Source organism: Zeugodacus cucurbitae, chromosome 2 (genome assembly GCF_028554725.1).
Source record: "Zeugodacus cucurbitae isolate PBARC_wt_2022May chromosome 2, idZeuCucr1.2, whole genome shotgun sequence".
Taxonomy (NCBI): Eukaryota; Metazoa; Arthropoda; class Insecta; order Diptera; family Tephritidae; genus Zeugodacus; species Zeugodacus cucurbitae.
In genome coordinates, this window is record NC_071667.1 from 75,859,171 (window position 1) to 75,879,949 (window position 20,779).

At 31.1% G+C, this 20,779-nt stretch overlaps 2 protein-coding genes and 1 long non-coding RNA gene across 7 annotated transcripts; 1 reads left to right on the forward strand and 2 right to left on the reverse strand.

The window, feature by feature from the left end:
* Positions 1-809: 809 nt before the first annotated feature.
* On the reverse strand, positions 810-11,193 carry LOC105211349 (kinesin-like protein Klp98A). Its single transcript, XM_011182731.3, has 14 exons — positions 10,442-11,193; positions 9,075-9,298; positions 6,493-6,806; positions 6,249-6,418; positions 5,761-6,181; positions 5,462-5,698; positions 4,871-5,383; positions 4,604-4,777; positions 3,939-4,061; positions 3,671-3,784; positions 3,425-3,609; positions 2,506-3,353; positions 2,263-2,438; positions 810-2,189 (listed from the first exon to the last, which is right to left on the reverse strand). Exons 1-14 carry the CDS (start codon positions 10,486-10,488, stop codon positions 1,947-1,949), a joined length of 3,789 nt encoding a protein of 1,262 aa, XP_011181033.2. The 5' UTR covers positions 10,489-11,193; the 3' UTR covers positions 810-1,946.
* Slc25a45_0 (solute carrier family 25 member 45) lies at positions 11,191-14,931 on the reverse strand. 5 transcript variants are annotated; one of them, XM_054226466.1, is made up of 6 exons: positions 14,581-14,931; positions 12,912-13,024; positions 12,573-12,796; positions 12,380-12,494; positions 12,049-12,310; positions 11,191-11,981 (listed from the first exon to the last, which is right to left on the reverse strand). In XM_054226466.1, the coding sequence occupies exons 2-6, from the start codon at positions 12,914-12,916 to the stop codon at positions 11,847-11,849; spliced, it is 741 nt and encodes a 246-aa protein (XP_054082441.1). In that variant the 5' UTR covers positions 12,917-13,024; positions 14,581-14,931; the 3' UTR covers positions 11,191-11,846. The 5 variants fall into 5 exon arrangements, with proteins under 5 accessions (XP_054082441.1, XP_054082424.1, XP_011181031.1 ...); XM_054226449.1 differs by lacking the exon at positions 14,581-14,931 and adding an exon at positions 14,214-14,557; XM_011182729.3 differs by lacking the exon at positions 14,581-14,931 and adding an exon at positions 14,214-14,555 and having other exon boundaries at positions 12,573-12,813.
* Positions 12,808-13,746, forward strand: LOC128920087 (uncharacterized). Its single transcript, XR_008470216.1, has 3 exons — positions 12,808-13,050; positions 13,130-13,524; positions 13,609-13,746. It is a non-coding gene; the product is annotated as an uncharacterized LOC128920087 (long non-coding RNA).
* Positions 14,932-20,779: the final 5,848 nt, after the last annotated feature.

The following is a 20,779-nucleotide window of genomic DNA, read 5'->3' on the forward strand; positions in this document are numbered from 1 at the left end:
TACAAATTAAAGTATAGTACTAAATAAGTACACCCCTAGTACATAGCAAAATTCTCATAAACTAATTAGTTTTGAAATTCCAAAAGTATAAGCAACGAACGTTGAATATAACAGTTTTTAATGTTAATACTATGTCTGTTAGGCCACAAGAGCTCTGTACACAGCTTTACATGCCTTCGTACATATACATACATACATACCATGTGTAATAACAATATTTACTGTATTATTTACATACATACATACACATTTCATATTTTTAAACTATACATATATGTATATTTTAACTAACTGTTAGGCAATAAGTTTAAGTATACTGGAGTATCTTATTAAACAGACGTCACAAGTTTTCACAAAAAATATATATTTATGTATTTATATTAACCACTTTATTAATACCCATTTTAATTTCTAATGAAATGTAATAAGTTTGCACTGGTAGATGGAAGTTTCATTGAATTGTACTTCTAAGTAGGTTGTAATACAATAATTATGCTTGCTTCTTTGTATAGAAGTCATATTTCATTTTTTAATTTAAAAATTATACCATTTAGGGGTAAGGTTTGAAAGCACTTTTTATTTACAAATTATTATGCACTTTTGTACAGGTTTTATCGTTTCATGTTTTAATAATATGAAAGCAAAAGCGAAAGCTTAATGTTGAAATGAACATATGCTGCGGTTGGTAACTTGACGATACAAAGAAAAAAAAGTTTTCGAGTCACTTTGAAAGCGTGTGCCAACAATTTATACAATGTCACAATATTTTACATAGTATATTTTAATTATTTTACAACTAATTGTATGTATGTACACTATATTTACTGTTACTGTTAACTTCATTCATCCATACATGAGTAAATTTAATTAACTATTATTATTTAGTATTATTATCTATTAGTATTGTTTGACAACGAGTGTCTGCTTTTGCTCTACTGCTAAATCCTTGCTGCCCACCTTTTAATATTAATTGATATTTTACTTTTTTTACTTCATAGTATGTGTTTAAATTATAAATATTTTAATATAGAAAATTTTAAAGACAATAAAGACTTTAAGTAAAGTTTAGTATCAACATTAGTGGTTTTAAATGCTTTACCATTTTCACAGAACCATGCCACACGCAAGTTTTTTTGTAATACACTTTTTGCTGGTGTTCATCTAAATGTACGTACTCTGTGTACATTTAATTGCACTGACATTTATAAATTTTCATTTTCGCCGTAATATCGAGAGATTAATCACAGTTTGTTTTGGGTTTTCATCTTATAAAATATGTATGCATAAATATGTACAAATTATTGTTTCGTTTCACTCTTTTATTGCGTAAATATGTTTTACATTAAACGTACGACCGAATGTCACTTTAAAGTTTCAAATGTTCAGAGTTCTCAATATATTACACCCATAACAATAAAGACCACATTTCAGTTCAGTATTGCAGTTATCGGCGTAATGTATTTGACTCATAAGGCATATTCTGATGCTGTGTTACAGTTTAGAATTGTCACGAAAATAAATTTCAATTTACAGCAATTTCTTTTGGAGTTATTTCATAATGTTCGCTTTTTATTGCTCCAATTTGTTTTTTTATCATAATAAACTTTTAAACAAATACAATAATTATTAATATTTTCTACTAAATGTTAATAGAAAATAATTGGCATACATTTTAAACTTTTTTCTAATTTTTGATTACCATTTTGAAACATGCAGTTTTACTACAAGTCGACAAATTACATACATCACAATCTCATTAGAGGGAAAAAAGTAAATATTCGTAAATATGAAATTGAGGAACACTTTAGTTTATACATATATCAGAGTTTTTAATTGTGACATACATATTATGTATTACCTTTCAAAGTAAACATAACTTAACAAATAGTAAATATAAATTAAAAGGCATACTATAGGCAGGATGTAATTTAGCAGTAGAGTAACTATTATCCCGTCCCGTGCTTGCCGTTCTCGAACAAACCTTTCTTGAAAAAAGGAGACAGCTGAGACAGAGTAGCACGGGTGAGGCCCGGCCCGCCGGGTCCCTCATAAATGGGGCATTGAGGAATTTTCGTGCAGACTACAAACAAACGTCGCAAATAAAGTTCGAGTAGTCGCCTTCGATGCTTGGCCACCGATTCACTGTTCGAGGAGAATATCTCACGTCTTGGAAAGGGTAGGGCGCTGATCTAGTGTGCAAATAATACATATTTCATTAGTTTTATTTAATTGTGCTGTTTATTTTGATTAAGCTATACTTACTTTTGCTCCATAGCAATGCTTCATACTCAAGTGTAATTCTCTGAAGCGGCTGTAGCGACGCAATATATTTAGTTTACCATCAGGGAGCGTGATGCGCACTTCATACTCATAATGTGTTTTTTTGCCTGCGCCGCGTATCACAAAGCTCGGTATAGTAATGTAGTGTTCGCCTTCGGCTTTAAAACAACACAATAATTCACGATCAATATTAACTAAAGCTAAAACAAATGCAATTATACATACGAAAATCTCTCATTGACGGGCAAGATCGTGTCATGCTGGGCACATAAGAGGACTCTTCCATACAATCATTCACACTTAGCTCGCAGTTTATGTCATTATCACGTTGAAAGCATGTACCACACTGATCACCTTCAGCAATGCAATCGCCCGGCGATTCAAGCAATTCCTTTTCCATTGCAATAAGTCTACGTTGAAGTTCCTGTAGTTCCACAATTTGTTCATCTAGTTGCGACTTGCTTACATTCATTTCGAGATTCTTCATTATTAAGGCCTTCTGATTGGCGATTTTACGTCTTAGCGCATGCATAGAGCAATATGGTCGCGGTACATCCGAGTTGCGTCCCATTTCACATGACGAACATGATGCGCTATCCTCATCGGATGTGCGTACACTTGTGCCATTGAATGTAGAGTTTGCGGTCGTTAAAACGCCATCGTTTAAGCCAGACTCTTCGTTAAGTCTATTGTTATTGTCTTTAGCTCTGCTGGTAACGAAATCATTGTAATACTGCTGTTGCGTCGTTCTCACCGAATCCAAATATACACCGCTATCGCTCATTATAGCCTTTGGCGAAGCTGAATTAGGCATTAAACTATTGTTGCCCACCTCTCTAGACTCTGAGGGATTGCTTATAATTGATACACTTGAAAATATACCTCTCTCTGTGGTACTTGTATCATCTAAATCGGCTGATGTCGCAGAGAGAGTACTTAATGGACTAATCTGATCGTCGACAATCGTCGGAGAGTTAATTGAAATATTCGATTGCGCTGTATGGTAGGTATCACTGGCTAGATTAGAATCATCGGTGTTTGTGGAAGTGGCTTTCGATAAATTTAAATTCATTCTGTTAATTGAAATAAGAGTTATTAAATGAGTTACGTAAGAATTTCTATTAAAGGCATGTTTTCAAATTACTCGTGCTTTTTCTGTCGCATAGCCTCTGAGTTGCTTTCATTTTCCATGCGTTCATTCTGTAATTTCTCTAATTGTTGTTGTATTTGTAAAATTTTTTCATCTACTTGAGCAATTTTCTTTGTACTGGCATTCAAAATACACTCTTTCTCCATGATTTTTTCATCCAATTTTCGAATTTCGTCATTCTGTAAGCAAAAAACGTGTTAGTAACATAAAACACAAGAAGAATAGGTGGAATGAACTTACATTTCTCTTAACTGTGTCCTTAATAAATTGTGATGCAAATAAGTCTAGAGAATCCGCAACTTGCAGTAACAATTGATCCGACAAAGGCGTGAACTCTTCTATTTTCATGCCAATCTAGAAATATAAAAATTTTATCATTTACGAGTTTAGTAACATAAAATATTTAATTTCCATGTTTAAACATAAGTATGAATGTTCTTTCCATTATAACAAACGATACCACTTATATATACATATACATATTGTTATATTTTATTAGGGAACACACCTCGTCTAATTTGCCACAGTCTTGCAGTTCCTGCAATTCTTTCGCAACATATTCGGAAAAATCTCGTTTCTTTGAATCAAGCTGAGTTTGAAATGCTGCTATTTGTCTACAGACAATATCAATCTAAAACGGAAAAATTAAATAAAGCATAAAATAAACAAAATAAAATTAAGCAATAAATAAAAAAAAATTATATTATAAACAATATTCAAAATGAAAGAAATAACATTTTTTTGATTTGTTTTGTTTTAATAATTTGCCGCTAATAAAACCGATTGGGAAAATAAATACAATAACAAATAACTGCATAATTATACTAAGCAATGAACTTAAAAGCATCGAAATTGACGAACTTACTGTTCTAAAAATAGTTAGATCACATAAATAACAACACACTTCATATTTAATACAAAGCGTATAACAAGTGCAAAGCATTTAAAAAAGTATTTAATTGGATATATTTTTGAAAAAAAACTAAAAATGCGCACTTTACAGCGGTGCCTCACATAACCTAAAATTATACAAAATTCATTCTGTAATTTTTACGAATTTTAAATAAACTCTTAACTATTTTCTGCTCTCGCAAGTTGTTAATTGAAACAATATGGACAATAATGTCCCCATTTTTAACTATGAATTAACCATCAACTAAATTAGTTACTCACCTGCACTTTTTCATTATTTTTCTCCCACAGTAGCATATCTTTTCTGGCAATTAGCTCTTGTTCGTGACAACGCAAAATCTCTAATTTGTCCATTTCTTCGGTTTCTAAGCGTTTCAGCTCATCGGTCAGTTTTCGCACTTTCGCCTTATATTGATCATGCATTTGCACGCGCTCCTATTAAAAGCATAAAAATTTTAAATTGAAACATTTTTAAAATAATATAGAGCAATGTAGTATATATTCAACATTTCTGTTGCTCATACTAACAATATTCAGCTGCTTTAAGGCATTCTCAATTGTATCGAGTATTTTGCGATTTTCATCTTGTAATTCCGGATCGTCGCGTGACATTGGTTTGGTTGGATAGTACTGGCGTTCGGGTCGTTTAAATGGTGACGCATTCATGCTACCGCTCATCGAGTCTTCTTCCGAATAAAAACTGGAGGTCAGCAAATTTTCACGCGATGACGTAATCAAAGATAAACGCGACATGTCGAGTTGTGAACGGCTCAAATCTTTGCGCAGCTTTGCCGCTTCGGCTGGATTGTTGAAACGGAAAATATTAGTACGTCCCAGCAAGATAATGTCGCCCTGCGATATATGTGTTGGCTCATCGATGAGGTGAGCATTGAGCCAACATTGCGCACCGGGATGCGGATGTAATGTGACGATACCGTCTTGCAGTATAATTCGACAATGTTGTGCACATATACCATCGCCAACAAGTTCGATATCTTGTGGCGTTTCCGAATCATCAGTGCCGATTAGTGTTTCACCCTCCTACAAAGCACATAATAAAATTTGTTTAATTATTTTACTATTTTGGAGCGAATTAACACATTTTGTATAAAAAAATACCTTTAAGCTGTATAAGGTTACACCAGTGGTGACATCATTATGTATACCGATCAGATGTGGCATCTCCGAGTCTAAAACGACGCCGAGACCTGACTTGCGCAGGCCCAAACTTTTCTGCTCCTGCAAAATCGATTGTGCTTCCTTCCATTTCTCAGTCCATTCTTCGGTCAAAACTTTCTCTTGTGCCTCCTTCTTTTGCAGATCTTCCAGCACTTTCAACGACGGCTGTACAGTGTTCTAATAAGAAAATAAAGTGTTAGCAAATCAAATAATTTCATTTGTGTGTATTTTGTACTCACAATATCGCCATTTAACATGGATTTCAGTTTGTTGATCTCCTCGCGTAGTTCGCGTATCAATTTAACATTTGTATCTTCGTTAATTGTTGGTTTGTTAATAATGTTCTTCGCACGATTGGCATAGCGCAATGTGCTTAGCGTTTCACTGTAGTTACAATCGGCTGGCGAGAGTGCGGCTATCATAATGGTTTTACTATTACCACCTAAACTATCCTTGAGAAGCCATGTGAGTATGGAATCACGGTACGGAATGTAGAGAACACGTTTTGTTTGTGCAGGACTACTGGCCAACGTAACTGTGGTGGTGCTTGTTTGTTCGGCTAAGGCAGATATTACGCTACCCAGTGTCACTAGTGATTTGTTGATATGCGCTCCCTCTTTGAGACGTTGACCAGTGGCGCCAGTAGCATTCGCGCGTTCACTGTAAAAATGTCAAATGTGTATTTAAAAGCTAGAAGTATATTATTTGCAAATATCGACACACTTACCTGCCTGCCAAATCTACCAAATGGATTTTGGAAACCGTTTCACTGGGCATGTCATTCATAAAAACGGCTTGTACAAAAGTTATAGTGAAAATGGCATGACTGCGACTACTAGTATCATTCATATTTGTACTGGCAGTGGTGCGCTGAATATTGCCGCGCGCAATGCATTCCTGTAGGAACAACGATAATCAATAACAATATTAAAATTGTGTTGCAATTCACATTCGAATATGAAAGTGCATACCTGAATTTCCTCAAAATTTGAAACGGCGTGCTGTGAGAGATTTTCGACGTATGGTCCCAACGTACGATGCTCACGCACGCGCAATCCGTGGCCTGCACTATGTGGTCCCAGTAAATCCTTGACACGTTCATTGTAAATTTCCAAGTAACTGGCGTGAGTTTTGTAGCCGGTACCCGACTCTTGACCAACACGCATGCGCGCAAACAATTCTTGGCAGATGCGTGGTATTAATCCCGGATTATCAGGTGTACCCATCATGGTAAATGTTTTTCCCGAACCAGTTTGACCATAGGCAAATACGCACGCATTATAGCCTGAAAAATATAATACAGTAAAAATTAAGAAAAATATTCATAAAAAAACATTTATGTGTTTAGCTATTTATAATTAGGCAGTTTTTAGATTGCAATCACAGTAGTGTAAAATCCTCACTTCGAATTGCGCATGCGTATTTGCTAATAAGGCATACAATTGAAGATACTATGTACCTACTCGTATTTCCAACCATTTGTATGTATGTATATACTTAGATTATTCGCAATATCAGCTTCAAGTGGGCCAGCGAAAGTGCGGAAGCATGGCGGTGTCTAAAACAACGCACTGAATCCAACACGTACATCTTTTTCGCATAGCCAAATATTGTAATTTTTGTATGTACGTGCCATGTAATAGCAAAATGTATGGTACTTACATATATATTTATATGAATGTATGTATATCTACTACTATATACAAGTTATTACATTATAATGAGCGTTAAAACTAACCTAATTTACGAAAAAGTGCAAAAAGGCTCAAACATCAGACACAACCGCGCGTTATAGGCAAGCATTGCAGAGTATATAATGAAATATATCGAATTGCTTAGTATGAATACAATCGCCAATGTATCCATTGTGGGAACATGAGTCTTCTAGTGATGCTTCAAAGAGCGCCTGTATCGTTATTAAAACATTGCTGCTTAGTTGCAGTTCTTAATTTAAACAATACTATGTTGTAACGGTACAAAAAAGTTAACGGAAAATACTAATGGGAAGGAAGTTTTCGTTGTACATATAAGAAATTTAATAGAAATCAAGGTGTTTTCGGTTATATTACTATCAAGCTTGTTATACTGCTTTCAGTCTTTTTAATTAAAACAAATAATAAATTTATGAAAATATTTGTTTATCATTGTGTAACTTAAAAATATATACATATATTTGTATGTATATACACATGTAAATATTTTCTGGTTTATGCCGAAATTACTTTGTTGTTTATGTGGGGAAAAGCGCAACGAAATTTCAGTCACACGCTTTTTATATTCAGGTTATTCAAGTACAAGACGTTTTTCTTTATTTCCTACCTTTTCTACAACTGTTTGTCAGTAGGAGGAACAAGTTCGTTAGCCTACTTATTTTTCTTTTTTATTAGAATATTTTTTATTTTTATTTTTAAAAGCTATAACGTCGACAAAAATGGTAATGATGACTAAATGGTAGACATTTTCTTAAAAATTTCTACTTCTATAAAAATATATATGTATGTATATATCGCATTTAAAATGATTATCTTAATATTTCATCTAGTCTGCCATGGATATTCTATTTTGAATGCTAACTTAAATCACAAAAAAATCAACGCAAACTTGTTAATGATAGTATGATCTCATCTGAGGGCTCTCTCAATTGTCATTGTGGTGCTATGCAATTAAACGATCACCAAACATGAAATGGAGAGAGTTTTAGAAGTATAATAAAAAGTAAGGAAAATGTGGCATTCGACACAAAATTATAGACACGCAAAAGCGATTTGTCAGCTAATTTTATTAATTTATTCGTTTTTCTTAAAAAAAAAAAAACTGTTTGTGAATGAGCTAATGCTTTCACAGTAATAAATATTCAAACAAACATATGCATAAACAATGGAGATCAGTATGATATATTGAAATTACGAGTAATTTATCTGGGGTGGTTTTGATTTGATTCGGAAGAAACGTTTAGGTGATGTTTTCTTTACTAATTGCTAATTGGAACTCTTCCATTTCATAATTAGGATTCTTATATGATTCTTAAGTGACAATAACACTAAAGTACTCATGTATTTTAATAAATATTCCAACTGCCCATTAGGCCTGCGAAACGATATTGTACAAATATAAAACATTATATTAATAATTTGAGCTTTGTTGGCAGCTGCTCAGTGGCAAAAATTCCAGGTTTGTGCCCGTTGCGTAGCCCCACATTCGTTGGGAAAACTCTTCAGTATCCAGACTATTTCTTTTTTTTTTAATTTTTACGAAGAAGATTCCCTAAACTTTAAATTTTAAATCTAATAAACCTAACTAAATTCAAATAATACGTTTTCGATATACAGTCTGCAAGTACTTATCTGTATGTCACACGATGGCGACAAGTAACTCTTTTTAATTTTTTTGCCATTTTTTTACTAAAATTCATACGCACACGTTTCCATGTTATTCGACAACGTACGTGCAAAGTGTGACTCTACCATGCATTACATTGCAATTCAGTTCACATAGTTATGCAATTAAATACAAATCACTGCTCCTTTCTATGCTCAACATTTGTTTTACTCACCTTCGTAAGCACAGTCGATGACATCTGTGCCCAGATCGTTGTAAACCTCTTCTTGCGTTGCAAAGTGACTGTCATGCTCATCAAATGACCAGTAAGAGTAGTCGAATGTGAAGTCATGATGATTATCGCGTCCAACGTCGCGTATGGATTGCAATTTTGGTTTTAAGAGGCGTGTTTTCTTGCCATCCATTTGCACAATGAGCTGAGCATCCATATCGATTTCACTATAATTAAATATGATACTTGTATTAAATTTTCGCAATGGCAGATTTATATTTTAATAAAATCTATTTTAAGTACTTAACGGACTTTTAAATGATATAATATCACGACAGACATGTGTAAATATGTCCATATGTGTATGTATACTTTTTTGTTATAACATTTTTGGTCATTAATAAATAAAAAAGTAGCAAAGTTATTTTTATGTTAAATTACTTAATATTAATAAGTTTAATAAAATTAGGCCAAAATAAGTTTCCTTTCTAAGATTTCAAAGTGCATGGTGGAGAATTCAGGTTAATAATGGTTCCATAAACCCGTTATCAGATCAACTAGATGTAAAAACTGTCATCGTAGCAACATTAGTTATGACTACATATTTGTTTTATTTGCATACAAAATAAAATAAAGCTTGCAGGTGTTTTATTTAAAACGCTGATTAGTCAAAATTCTAAACATTAAGATTAGATTCAATGATTGTGATCTTACATCAATAATACGTCAATAAACTATTTAAAAAAATGTTTTATAATAAAAGTTCACAAAGGTATGATAACCTATGTATGTATATAAACTATGTTAGAGAATACTTTTATAAGCTTTATCATGACAGAAACGTAGTCAAAATGTAGAAATCTTTATGGTCGGAATTCCACTACCCGCAATGATTTTCCTCACATAATTGGTAAATATTTTTTCATATACTACTTATTAGATAAAAAAATTATTTGTATCCAATAATCATGGATCAGTAAAATTATACCAAATATAAAATACCAAAAAATATAAAATATAAAAAAACATATGTTTCTGCTTAGGTTTTCCATTCAAAAAATGTTTTTTTTTTTAATATAAACCACATATGTACATAAATATACATATACATACATACATATATATGAACAAATAAATAAAGCACACATAATTAACGAGGTTAAAATTTGCAGATATGCTTGACATATGTGTACATTAGACATGTTTCGCTGTTAATTAGGCATTACCTAATTATAACCTCTATTTCCTAATGTATATCTATTTTTTTATAATGAACTTGGTTTGATTTAAAATTGGAGCTACTGTGTATTAAAATTAGCACATACATACAAGCTAACTATGCATGCAAATATGTAAATGAAGTTACGTACCGCGCATTGAAGGGGCGAACACGAACAGCAACCTTTAGTGACGACATCTTTGAGGTGTTTTGTTGTAGAAGATTCGGTTTCCCAAACAAGTTTCCACTTCTCTGAGTGGTTGCGGAATACGTATAGTTAAGTGTAAAAAATAACTACACAAATTCTTTTAATAAGGCTTTGAACGCAGCTCAACAAAATGTGGACAAAGATTAAGTGAAGTTTTTGTTTTAAAGGCACAGTAATTTTAACAAGGGAGGACGGTAAATGGGTTTCGCAAAACTTGGCTTTGCCATTAACTTTAAATCAATTTACATAATTATGGATTATTTTGTCAAATCTGGTATCAATATTGGTTTTGTAACAATCTTTATATTAATACAAATATGCACGCAATTGTATATTCATTTGTTTTTTGATTACTATATGCTTATTGTTTTCCACAAAACTGTTTTACACTTGTTTCTAATATATTTCAAATATATTTTGGTTTCTTTTCTCATATTTTGATTCTCTTTGTCTACCCCTCCTTCGAGCACTCTAACTATAGGCATTTTTCACAGATTATATATATCATTAAGCGAATCGATTTAAACCGCACTAAATAATATAGCAAAATATCTTGTTAGCAAATCACATTCTACATAATTAAGCAACACAAAAGAAGCTAGTAGAAAAATAATTTTAATTTTTATTTAATATACGCCACGTTACTCCGCTGTACACTGGCGTTCACCGCCACCCAAAAAATTAACTAACGATTCAATCGCGAAGACGTACACCATACACGATGACTCTGCTCTAAACTTCCCAACATTCGCGTTGTACAAATGATTCATTCCGTCGGCTCCTCCGCCTCTTTGGATTCATTTCAGTAGCAAACTTCGCTGATATTATTAACGCCACTTTGCTTTGTATCTCATTCTATTTCGACTTTTCTACTCAACTTTTCGTTTTTGTTTTGGTTTTTGCTTCGTTGTGTTGTGCATTGTTTTTTCGTTTGTTGACTTCTTCTTTGCGCCAGAGTTGCCAATGAAATACAGTTCAAAAAGATTTGGCATTTCTTTTTTAGCTCAGAGCGTTTGCCATTGACTGTAATGACAGCAGAGTGCGTACAATAAAAACAGCTAATAATTCCAAATGTATAAACTTTTTTTATTTTTTAATAAAAAGTGGTATTTTTTTGATATAAAATATTTATTTGCTCAAATTTTTATTTACTTATATGAAAAATATCTGATAAATTTTATAAGGTTTCGAAATTAAGAGCATCACTTATAAAAAATTCAATTTTTTTTGTAAAATTAATAAAAGCAACAGAAACAAATAATATTAAAAATAACGGTATCCAATTATATTATTTTGTGTCATATATTTGTTTGTATATCCCTATGTAGTATATGAGTTCTACACGATCTCAAATATATGAGTCATTTAATTTGTGAAACCATTCCAAAGCATATTCGTATCCCAAAAATGTTGCTGCATTTACCGGCATTGCACGAACCACTAGCATCCAACTACCGCGGAATAAGCGGCGCCATCCATACAACTATATAAACAAGCATAACAATAAAGTATTTAAATGTTTATTCAAAATTGAGCAAAGGAATGCTTACTTTAAAATTTTTCACCAAACAGTGCCTTATGTTGCGGTATTGTTTATTGCTCTCCGCTTGCATTATAGTCTTTACCACATCGAAAGGAATCACACACACCCATGAAAGAATGCCAGCCCAAGCGCCCGCCAATGTTGTAACAAGAAAGTCGACATTAGAACCTTCATTTTTAATGCGACGTTTTTGCACTATGGGTGTAGTTTCCAGGAAGTCAACAGTTTGACGGTACACCATCATATAAATACCGTAGGGAAACACATCGCTGGTGAAATTAAAATATTAAAAAGTTAATAACTTGAAAAAATAAAAATCATCATCGAATGGTATTTACCGACACATCATTGGTAGCAGACCTCTGTATAAGCCAGAAACTCCGTCCACTTTTATGACTTTTTTAAAAACTCCCCAAGGCGTACGCCTTTGCCCGAAAATATATTCATTATAATCTGTGTATAAAAAATTAAAAAAAAATTAATTAATATTTATTCTAAAATCCGCTTTATTCTATTTCATCCAGCACTCACAACAATGTGTCTGAAGTCTCACTTTCACCAGCTCAATGGGACATGCGATGAAAGATTGCACAAATCCTGCAATGGATCCAGCAATGAACATATTTTGATACTCCAACTGTTCGCGTTGATAATCACTGTGACAGACTCGTCGTAGTTGTCGCAAATGATTGCCATAGATCCCAAAGAGTATTGAATTAATCGCACCGGTTGTGACGAACGGAAATAGCATCCCTCTGTAAAATCCATTTAACTTTAAAAAGTTTATTTGACTATTAAGCTTTTCTACTCGTCGTTATATTTGAATTCAAAAGTTAATTTTTGTGCACTTAAGCGCGCACAAGCACTTACCCCATTGTTACGATTATAGATTTGACGTATAGCCTTTGGTACTGATGAATTTGAAGCTTGTTGCCATGTTTTAATTGTGTCCAACGGATGGCCGATGAGTACACCACATGCCCCTATTGGAGGAGAGTATGGATTTCATGTAAGTTTTCTCTTATTATGATAAAATTACGTTAGAAAAAATTAAAAATTTGACTAAATTCAATATTCGTTTTTAATAGATACTTTAGTTCATATCTATTTGTGTTCAACTATGGTTATTGTAAAGAACTAACGGTTTATTGACCTCTACCAAACGTAAACTTGACTTTGTGGTAGTAGCTTCATTCGTATATTCGATAACTTCCGGGTCCAAACAAAGACTCGACCGCGTCCGTCGGATGTTTGAAAGTGCATCAACACCAATTTTTAGCTGATTATACAACTTTAGAAATTACGTTTAATGTGGAATTCAAGCTATGACAGGTTAGGTTAACACAAATTTCAAATATGCACAATTTGTGAAATTCTACAAATGACAATACTAGACTCTAGACATTAGTGAGACTACCTACAGTGGCCATATAATAAAACAGAAAGGAATCCGCATTAAATTAGCACGAACTGTTCGTACTATGTATGTATATTAATATCTAAGTGAACACAAATTATCACAAACAAATAAATTAATATTTTTCATTTACAAATGTGCACAATTAAGAAAATTCCACTTCAATTCTCAACACCTGTTGGAAAAAAGAGGAAAAAACTAATTTGTTTATGCGACGCGGCCACATGTTAATCAACAGATGTAAGTGGGATGAATATGTTCACACACATACATATCTACATATGTATGGATGTATGTATGTATGTGAGTGGATAGCGACCGCAATTAGAAGTGTGCCTCAGAGAAAGTAGGTTTCTATTTCAAATGCCAAAAATACTGCAAATGATCAGGGGCGCCAGTCATGAACTTGAACAAGTGTGAAGGCGGACGAAAAACGACAATTAAAGAAACGATGCCCGCACACGTGTAGCGGCAATGCAACGTTGCTCGGGAGGCAAGGTAATTTTCAAATTTCATTAACTTACATATGTGCATATGTATGTGTCTGTAGTTGTGTTAGTAAGTGTGTAATTGCAGGTTTGCAAATAAATTGTTTACAACCAAACACACATATGTATGTATATTACATTGCATCACAAGTTAATCGATAGCGAAAAAATTATAAAAATTTAGTCAAATTCATTAAATTAAATATATAACAATGAAATTTATTTAAAACTAATTTTAATTTTTATTTATTTTATGCTTTTACTTACCGCCGACGCAACCAGCGCCAAAATCTTCTAACTTCATTGTAAGCGTGTGTTTGAATAATTTTCAAATAAAATAATATACTCCTGTTTTGAAAACTTATCTATTCCATAAATGCTTGCGTTTTTCACCGTTTTCACCTCTATTATATATAGCCACTAAGTAACGTCCTACCATTAATTAATATTTTATTTCGCATCGAACCGATTTCGCGTGTTGTCGTTGCGCACAAGTCCGCGGAGCACGAAAATAAATGATGCACTGTCTAGTATTCAAGAGTGATTGTTGCAACACATCAAATGCAAATACGAAATAAGCACTATGCATTTTTTAAACTTTGAAAAGCTTTGCAAGCTTAACTGTTTCGCTTACCGTCACATAACGCTTCCTTAGTACTACGTCAGGCAATATCTAATCAATTTGTTTCTCATTTAGGAATGTTTAGACGTGCTTTTGCAGGCATATGTATATTAGAATATGTATGCCTCTCTATATATTATATATGGCTGTACTCTTGGTTAATTTCATTTTGGAATGCCGATAGTGTAAAACCCTAAAGTTGACGAAGTTTTCGTTCGAGGGTCCAAAACTATATGTTTTTTGAGTCTCTATGGATCTCGAACTTAACAAAATATCAGAAATGAGTTTAAAAATGAACTCAAATCTCAAAGTTGACTTTATTATTGGCTGTTATTTTTGCGTTTATAACGAGGTTAGTTTTTTTTATTGTCTCACTGAATGATTTCGAAGCAATTTTCTGTGACTAGTACTTGGACAATTTATCTTGGTAGAACATAAACAACTAGATTTTCATATAAAATAAAAGCGTATTAAAAATTAATTAAAAGAAACTAAATTTAATAAATAGCCGAAGCTTAAGAAATCATCACTATTTACATATCTGCCCACCAGTGTATGTTCTTGAGTTTCCTACATATAATAGCAGCGTAATATTTTTATTTACTGTTTGAAATTTTTAATGTTTCGAGATAAACTATATAAATTGATGTTCCGAACTTTATAAAAAAATAGTTTTCTCACCCTTGGATAGTTCTCAGGCATTCCTCATAACGTTGTAAAAAAGTATTAAACATTTTTTTAATAATTTTATATTTATTGTTGATTGATTTTCTCTTATATGATAAGTTTCGCTTTCAGCAAAAACATTTGCAATAATCCATTGCTGGGATTCCCTCTTGCTTCAGCGCACAGGGTATTTATCTTCGATACTTTTTACTCGTTTGTTGTTATTGGGTCTGATAGACCAGTGGTTTACAATGCTTGCATGTTTGATCTTCTTTACACGAAGATATAACTTTTTCCTGATTTTTCCGATTTTTTTTTTTGTTTTTTTAGTACTAATCGGATATTTGTATTAATATACATATGTATACATATCTTCATATATATATATATATATATATATGAATATATATAATATTGTTTGTATTCTTCCTAGAATAGTATATCAATTATTATTTGTTATAATTGTTTGCGTAATTATTTTTTTGTTTTTTGTTTTTGTTTTTAATTCTTAGTTTAACGTAACATTACGAATATACTTTAAATTAGACTCTTGCTCTGTATTTTTGTATTGGTTTTGTTCTCATTTTGCAATTTTCGTCTTTGCTACATCAACTTTATTATATATTTTTATTTTTTTTCGTTCGTTTATATATATATATATAAGTATTTTTTGTTTTTAATTCAATTTACTGTGTCTATGTTTGTTATTATTATTCAAAATCATAGTAAAAGAAAATTGGTCTATGTTCTTATACGATTTTTTTCTTATTTTTTTTTTTTAATTTTTCTTTTTGTTTTAGTAAAAACACATTTACATATAAAACTACATACAACTACATACAAACATGTACAACAGAAAATTCTAAATACATAAGTATATATACTTCTTATTCTTCTTTATTTTGGGTTCAAGGGAAAGGCTCTAGCTCCAACTTTTCCTCAATGTACCACTTACATTATTATGAAGTTTTACGCCAACACCTAACTGTTTTCTTTCACATCGAAGTTGAACGATGATGCATTTAGACAATTTTCTACACTACATATGAGCGTCTAAATGAGTAAGGATCAATGTGTATGTGTGCAAGTGAGGAGATGTTATAAGGAAACTAATGGATATATGACGGGAACTCGCGTGTTTTCAGAAAATGTGATGAGTGTAATTTATAATGTGCACATTTTAATACCCGCATTTAATTCATGTGAAATCAAAATGAAATACTTTAAGTAAAAAAATGTGTATTCTTAACATTCACTTATTTGGTCTAAAGCATTGAGTGCGCCTTCAACACTCAATGGCTAAGGCTAACCTGTGGTAGAAATGCACGACTTAAGTGCTACGTTACCTATGTAGCTGATGGGATTTAACGTTAGCTTTGTCGAAACTGCGGGACCGGACCAGTGTTATTTACCATATTTAGTTGAAGGTGAACTTGTTGTCATGAGCATGGATTTTAAATATGTAATTATTTTGAGTCTAATTCTTAACTACCGTCGAAGTCTTAACAATTTATAAAAATATAAGCATAATAAAACACAAAATGTACAAATATTGCTAACACTAACCAATCAAAAAACCTATGAATTATTTAACGGTAAAATCCTTTGCTATAAATATACGGATTAGTTCGAGAACCCATTAACTTTACGGATATATTAAGAAAAGTTCTCTTCGGCTTTCGACATATGTAGTGCCACGATCAAAAAGGGATATAAATATTAAAAAATTAATAAATAAAGAATAATAAATAAAAACAATTGAAGAAATAACTTTAGTAAGGACATTAATTACATATATTTATTTAAAATAAAAAATTCTTCATCGCTTCTATGATGCAATAAATATTGTAAAAAATCTGAAACAAAATAATAACAAAATTTAGTAGGGACTGAACTGTTAACAATTTAGCTTTTAAGTTGACTACCAGAGTCTTAAGCACAGTGAAAAGTTTACATATTTAAAATTGTTTCATCTGACTTTTTTTAAACAAAGTTAGTTGAGTTTGAGGTAGTAGCGTTCGAAGCTAGTAAGAAACGCATGACTATAAACATACATACGTACATACGTATATTCGGCATCAAAGTCAATCACGACCATTTGTTTCCACTGCAAACCCGATCAAACCCGAAAATGCGTCTACAATAATAAGCACTTGTTTACAATTCTTAGACAGACATTGTTGTTGCTGTTAGACAACTAACAGAACAGAAATTTACTGGTTTTTGAATGCAATGCATATCACATTTGACTGTCACGATAATTCTAATGCCCATAATTACAACATAAAAGAAATTAACAAATGAGAGATATATAAGAATGCTTAGAGACTCTCTTTTTCCAAAAAAGATTAGTTAATTATTAAAATTTTAATATATATTATAATAAAATTATAATATAAAGCGAAAAAAATCATCAATATCCAACTGGGCGCCTCTCTAATAGAATTTCGTAATAAAAAATATATATGTGTGTATATCTGTATATCATTTGCTGTCCTAGAAAGAGTGGGATTTTCATACCGCTCTAGTATTATATACGATTTTTAATAAAAATGCAACTGAAATTCATTTGTTAAACTCAAACAATTGCAAAAACTAGAAAACATTCTGTGAAAATAAAAAATAAAAGATAAAGATAGAAGAATGCACTTGGTCCTACCAAATAATATGACAAGTAATGAGTTTTCGAACTATGTTTGCCGCACATAAAAAACTAACTCAAATGCGAATTACTTAAGAAATATGCATTTTCACTTGGAAATAATTTTATAAAACAACTTTTACAAAATAACTAATCGTGTTTATGTTTTATTATGCCAATATAATCAAAAGAAACGTGAAGCTTAAATATTAGAGTTATTTGTTTTTTGTTTTAATTTAAGCCCAAAACGAGTATCTACATACAAATTTACATCCCCTATTTAATATATAAGTTTAATATTATAGCGTACACTTTTGGTCAATTTAGATTTCGCACAAAGTGTTATGTTCTTGACATAGGTATGTTATGTTTATCATAATTATATATGTATGTAGGTATGTATGTATTTCTAGTTTTATAATATATTTTAGTAGTGTATAAGATGTACATAATAACAAAAAGACTTAATGCAGAACTCATTTATTTGTTTTTTACTCTTCATATATCATATATATATATTTATGTGTATGTGTGTATGTGTGTGTGTGTGTATGCCTATACGTTAGATTTTACTTAGTTTCTTTTGTGTGATTTACGGTAGTTTTCAGTTTTACGCTTCACATACTAAATATTCATTTAATTTTAATATGTATATATATATATATTTGTTTTTGTTTTTTTTTTTTTATGTATGTATTGTATATATAATTAGTTAGAACTATTTTGCTCATATTCCCTCCCTTTACAAATACATACATAACTTTTACGAGTTTACACTTGAAAATGTTTGACATACATACATAATCTGTATTCGTTAATTTTTTTTTGAATGAAAGTAGTGCAGGGATGATCACTTATTTATGTTTTAAATGTATGCATGCATTTATTTTATTTCATATCATTTCACTTCATATAGCTTTTTGTTCATTTCTTTTTTTTTTTGCTGTTGTTTTCTTTTAATATATATATATATATGTATATATCGAATGATTAAGCGTTTTATTCTTATGTATTCATAACTCCATTCCTAATAACTACAATGCATTTGTATTCAAGTGGATTTCAATCATGCCATTTCCAACTTCTCCACAACAATTCATGCACATTCACTAGTTGGTTTGGTATTCATTTATGTATTTTTGTATATATTTATGTAACAGTTTAGCAAATGTCTACGCTTTTTCTTTTCTTTTCTTTTTTTTTTTGTTTTTGGGTTTTGTATAATTTTCTCAATTTATCAGCAATTGTTTCACCAAATAAACATATAATAATATTTCCTCTCTTTTAAATGCCTTAAAGTTACATTATTTTTGCTTACAAAATTTTGCTTTAGCTTTTTTATTTAAAGGGTCTCTTAATGCTAATTTGTTGTAACACTAAGGAGAGTTTTGCTGTTTTCCAATGTGTGTGTGAGTGTGTGATTTTTTTTTAATATACTACATGAAAAATGCTTATGAATATTTTATACCGGCAAATAAAAGGACGCGATGAATGTAACCATTTCAACCAACAAAAGTGTGCACCACCAGACTTTAGAGCGCTATAAGCCTCATATAAATGATTTATTTTACACGGATTAAGGCGACCAACTGCTGAGCATAAAATATATATGTATGTACAATATTACGTATTTTAAATGAAAAATATTATTAGTTCGCCTTTGCTGCCACTGGTAAAACATAGTTTTTCTTTTGCATATGTATGTGTGTGTGTTGTATGAGTCATCGGGGTTTATCGCTCGTTATGCTTAAAACTCAAAAGTTAATGTATTTATTTGCATAATTAATTTTCATTTACAAAGTATTTGATTTTTTTATTTTTATTTTATGAATTTGGCTGTAAACAAATGAGTTTTTGCGCTCTTATTTATTCTTCATTTCTTTATTAAAAATGTTTGTATAGTCACAAATCGTATCGTTTTAATTTATATAAGTATGTAGCACTTTTTGTCAGCGCATGCATTTATTTCTAGGTAATTTTATTTTCTTTTTATATTTTAGTAAATTTTTTTTTTTGTTTTTGTTTGCACTAAACTTCTAATTTTTCTTGTATGTAAATTTATACTACGCTTGCCAGCTATGCTGCTGTTTTAATAATTATTTTTTATATTGTAATTGTATTTCCTCTTTAGTATTATTTTAAGTTGCGTGTGAAATGTGTAAATCATGGAAATATGTATGTATGTACATGTAACAGACTCATCCTTATGAAATATTTGCAAAAAGTAAAAATGTTTGAGTGAAAAAAAGAAACATTTTCAAAATGTATGAATATTAAATTGAAAGACTAGCGGCCAACTATTTCTTTTAGAAATTACAACAAAAAGTGTTGATGAGCGTAAAGTAATTAAATTTTTTAAATGCCGATTAATATTTTAAATTTGTGAAAATTAAATATTTTATTTATATAATTTTGTATGTGCAATTTGTTGTATGCCAGATTTAAAAAAATTCACAATACAAACATATTTGTAAATACAAATTTCTCAGAAATTATAATTTCAATAATTTCTTTGCAACCTATAGTGATAATAAACTATTTAAGTAAATGAAAAAATATATTTTAATATTGTTTATTGTCGTTTATAAATGTAATGAAAATTGTATCTTGCTTTAATGCAAACTAAGTAAAATTTCATTTGCGTTCGACTGCACAACTTATTCAAAATATTCGCGCTATTTGTTGGCATATATTTATTATTTCTGTTGTCACAATATCACAACCGAGTTGTAGCTACAAACGCTTTTTAAGAGAGAAAATAAGAAAAATTTATAATAAAATAATAATTGAGTCTCCCACAGATCTATAAAAAAAATTATAGCAAATTTAAAAAGTAGTCGTTCAACAATCAAAATATTCTCGCAAGATTTTGAATTCAATCTGCTTGTTGTTCTCATGTAGTAT

Bases quoted from the DNA above. Each gene is read 5' to 3' on its own strand.
- Slc25a45_0 (XM_011182729.3), bottom strand. From the start codon at position 14,250: ATGAAGTTAGAAGATTTTGGCGCTGGTTGCGTCGGCG. The intron at 12,495-12,572 runs GTGAGTGCTGGA...TTTTATACACAG, and splicing joins GAGACTTCAGACACATTGTT to ATTATAATGAATATATTTTC. The intron at 11,982-12,048 runs GTAAGCATTCCT...TTGTTTATATAG, and splicing joins GTTTGGTGAAAAATTTTAAA to TTGTATGGATGGCGCCGCTT.
- LOC105211349 (XM_011182731.3), bottom strand. From the start codon at position 10,488: ATGTCGTCACTAAAGGTTGCTGTTCGTGTTCGCCCCTTCAATGCGCG. The intron at 6,807-9,074 runs GTGAGTAAAACA...TATATTTTTCAG, and splicing joins CATCGACTGTGCTTACGAAG to GCTATAATGCGTGCGTATTT. The intron at 4,062-4,603 runs GTGAGTAACTAA...TTTCCGTTTTAG, and splicing joins AAAATAATGAAAAAGTGCAG to ATTGATATTGTCTGTAGACA.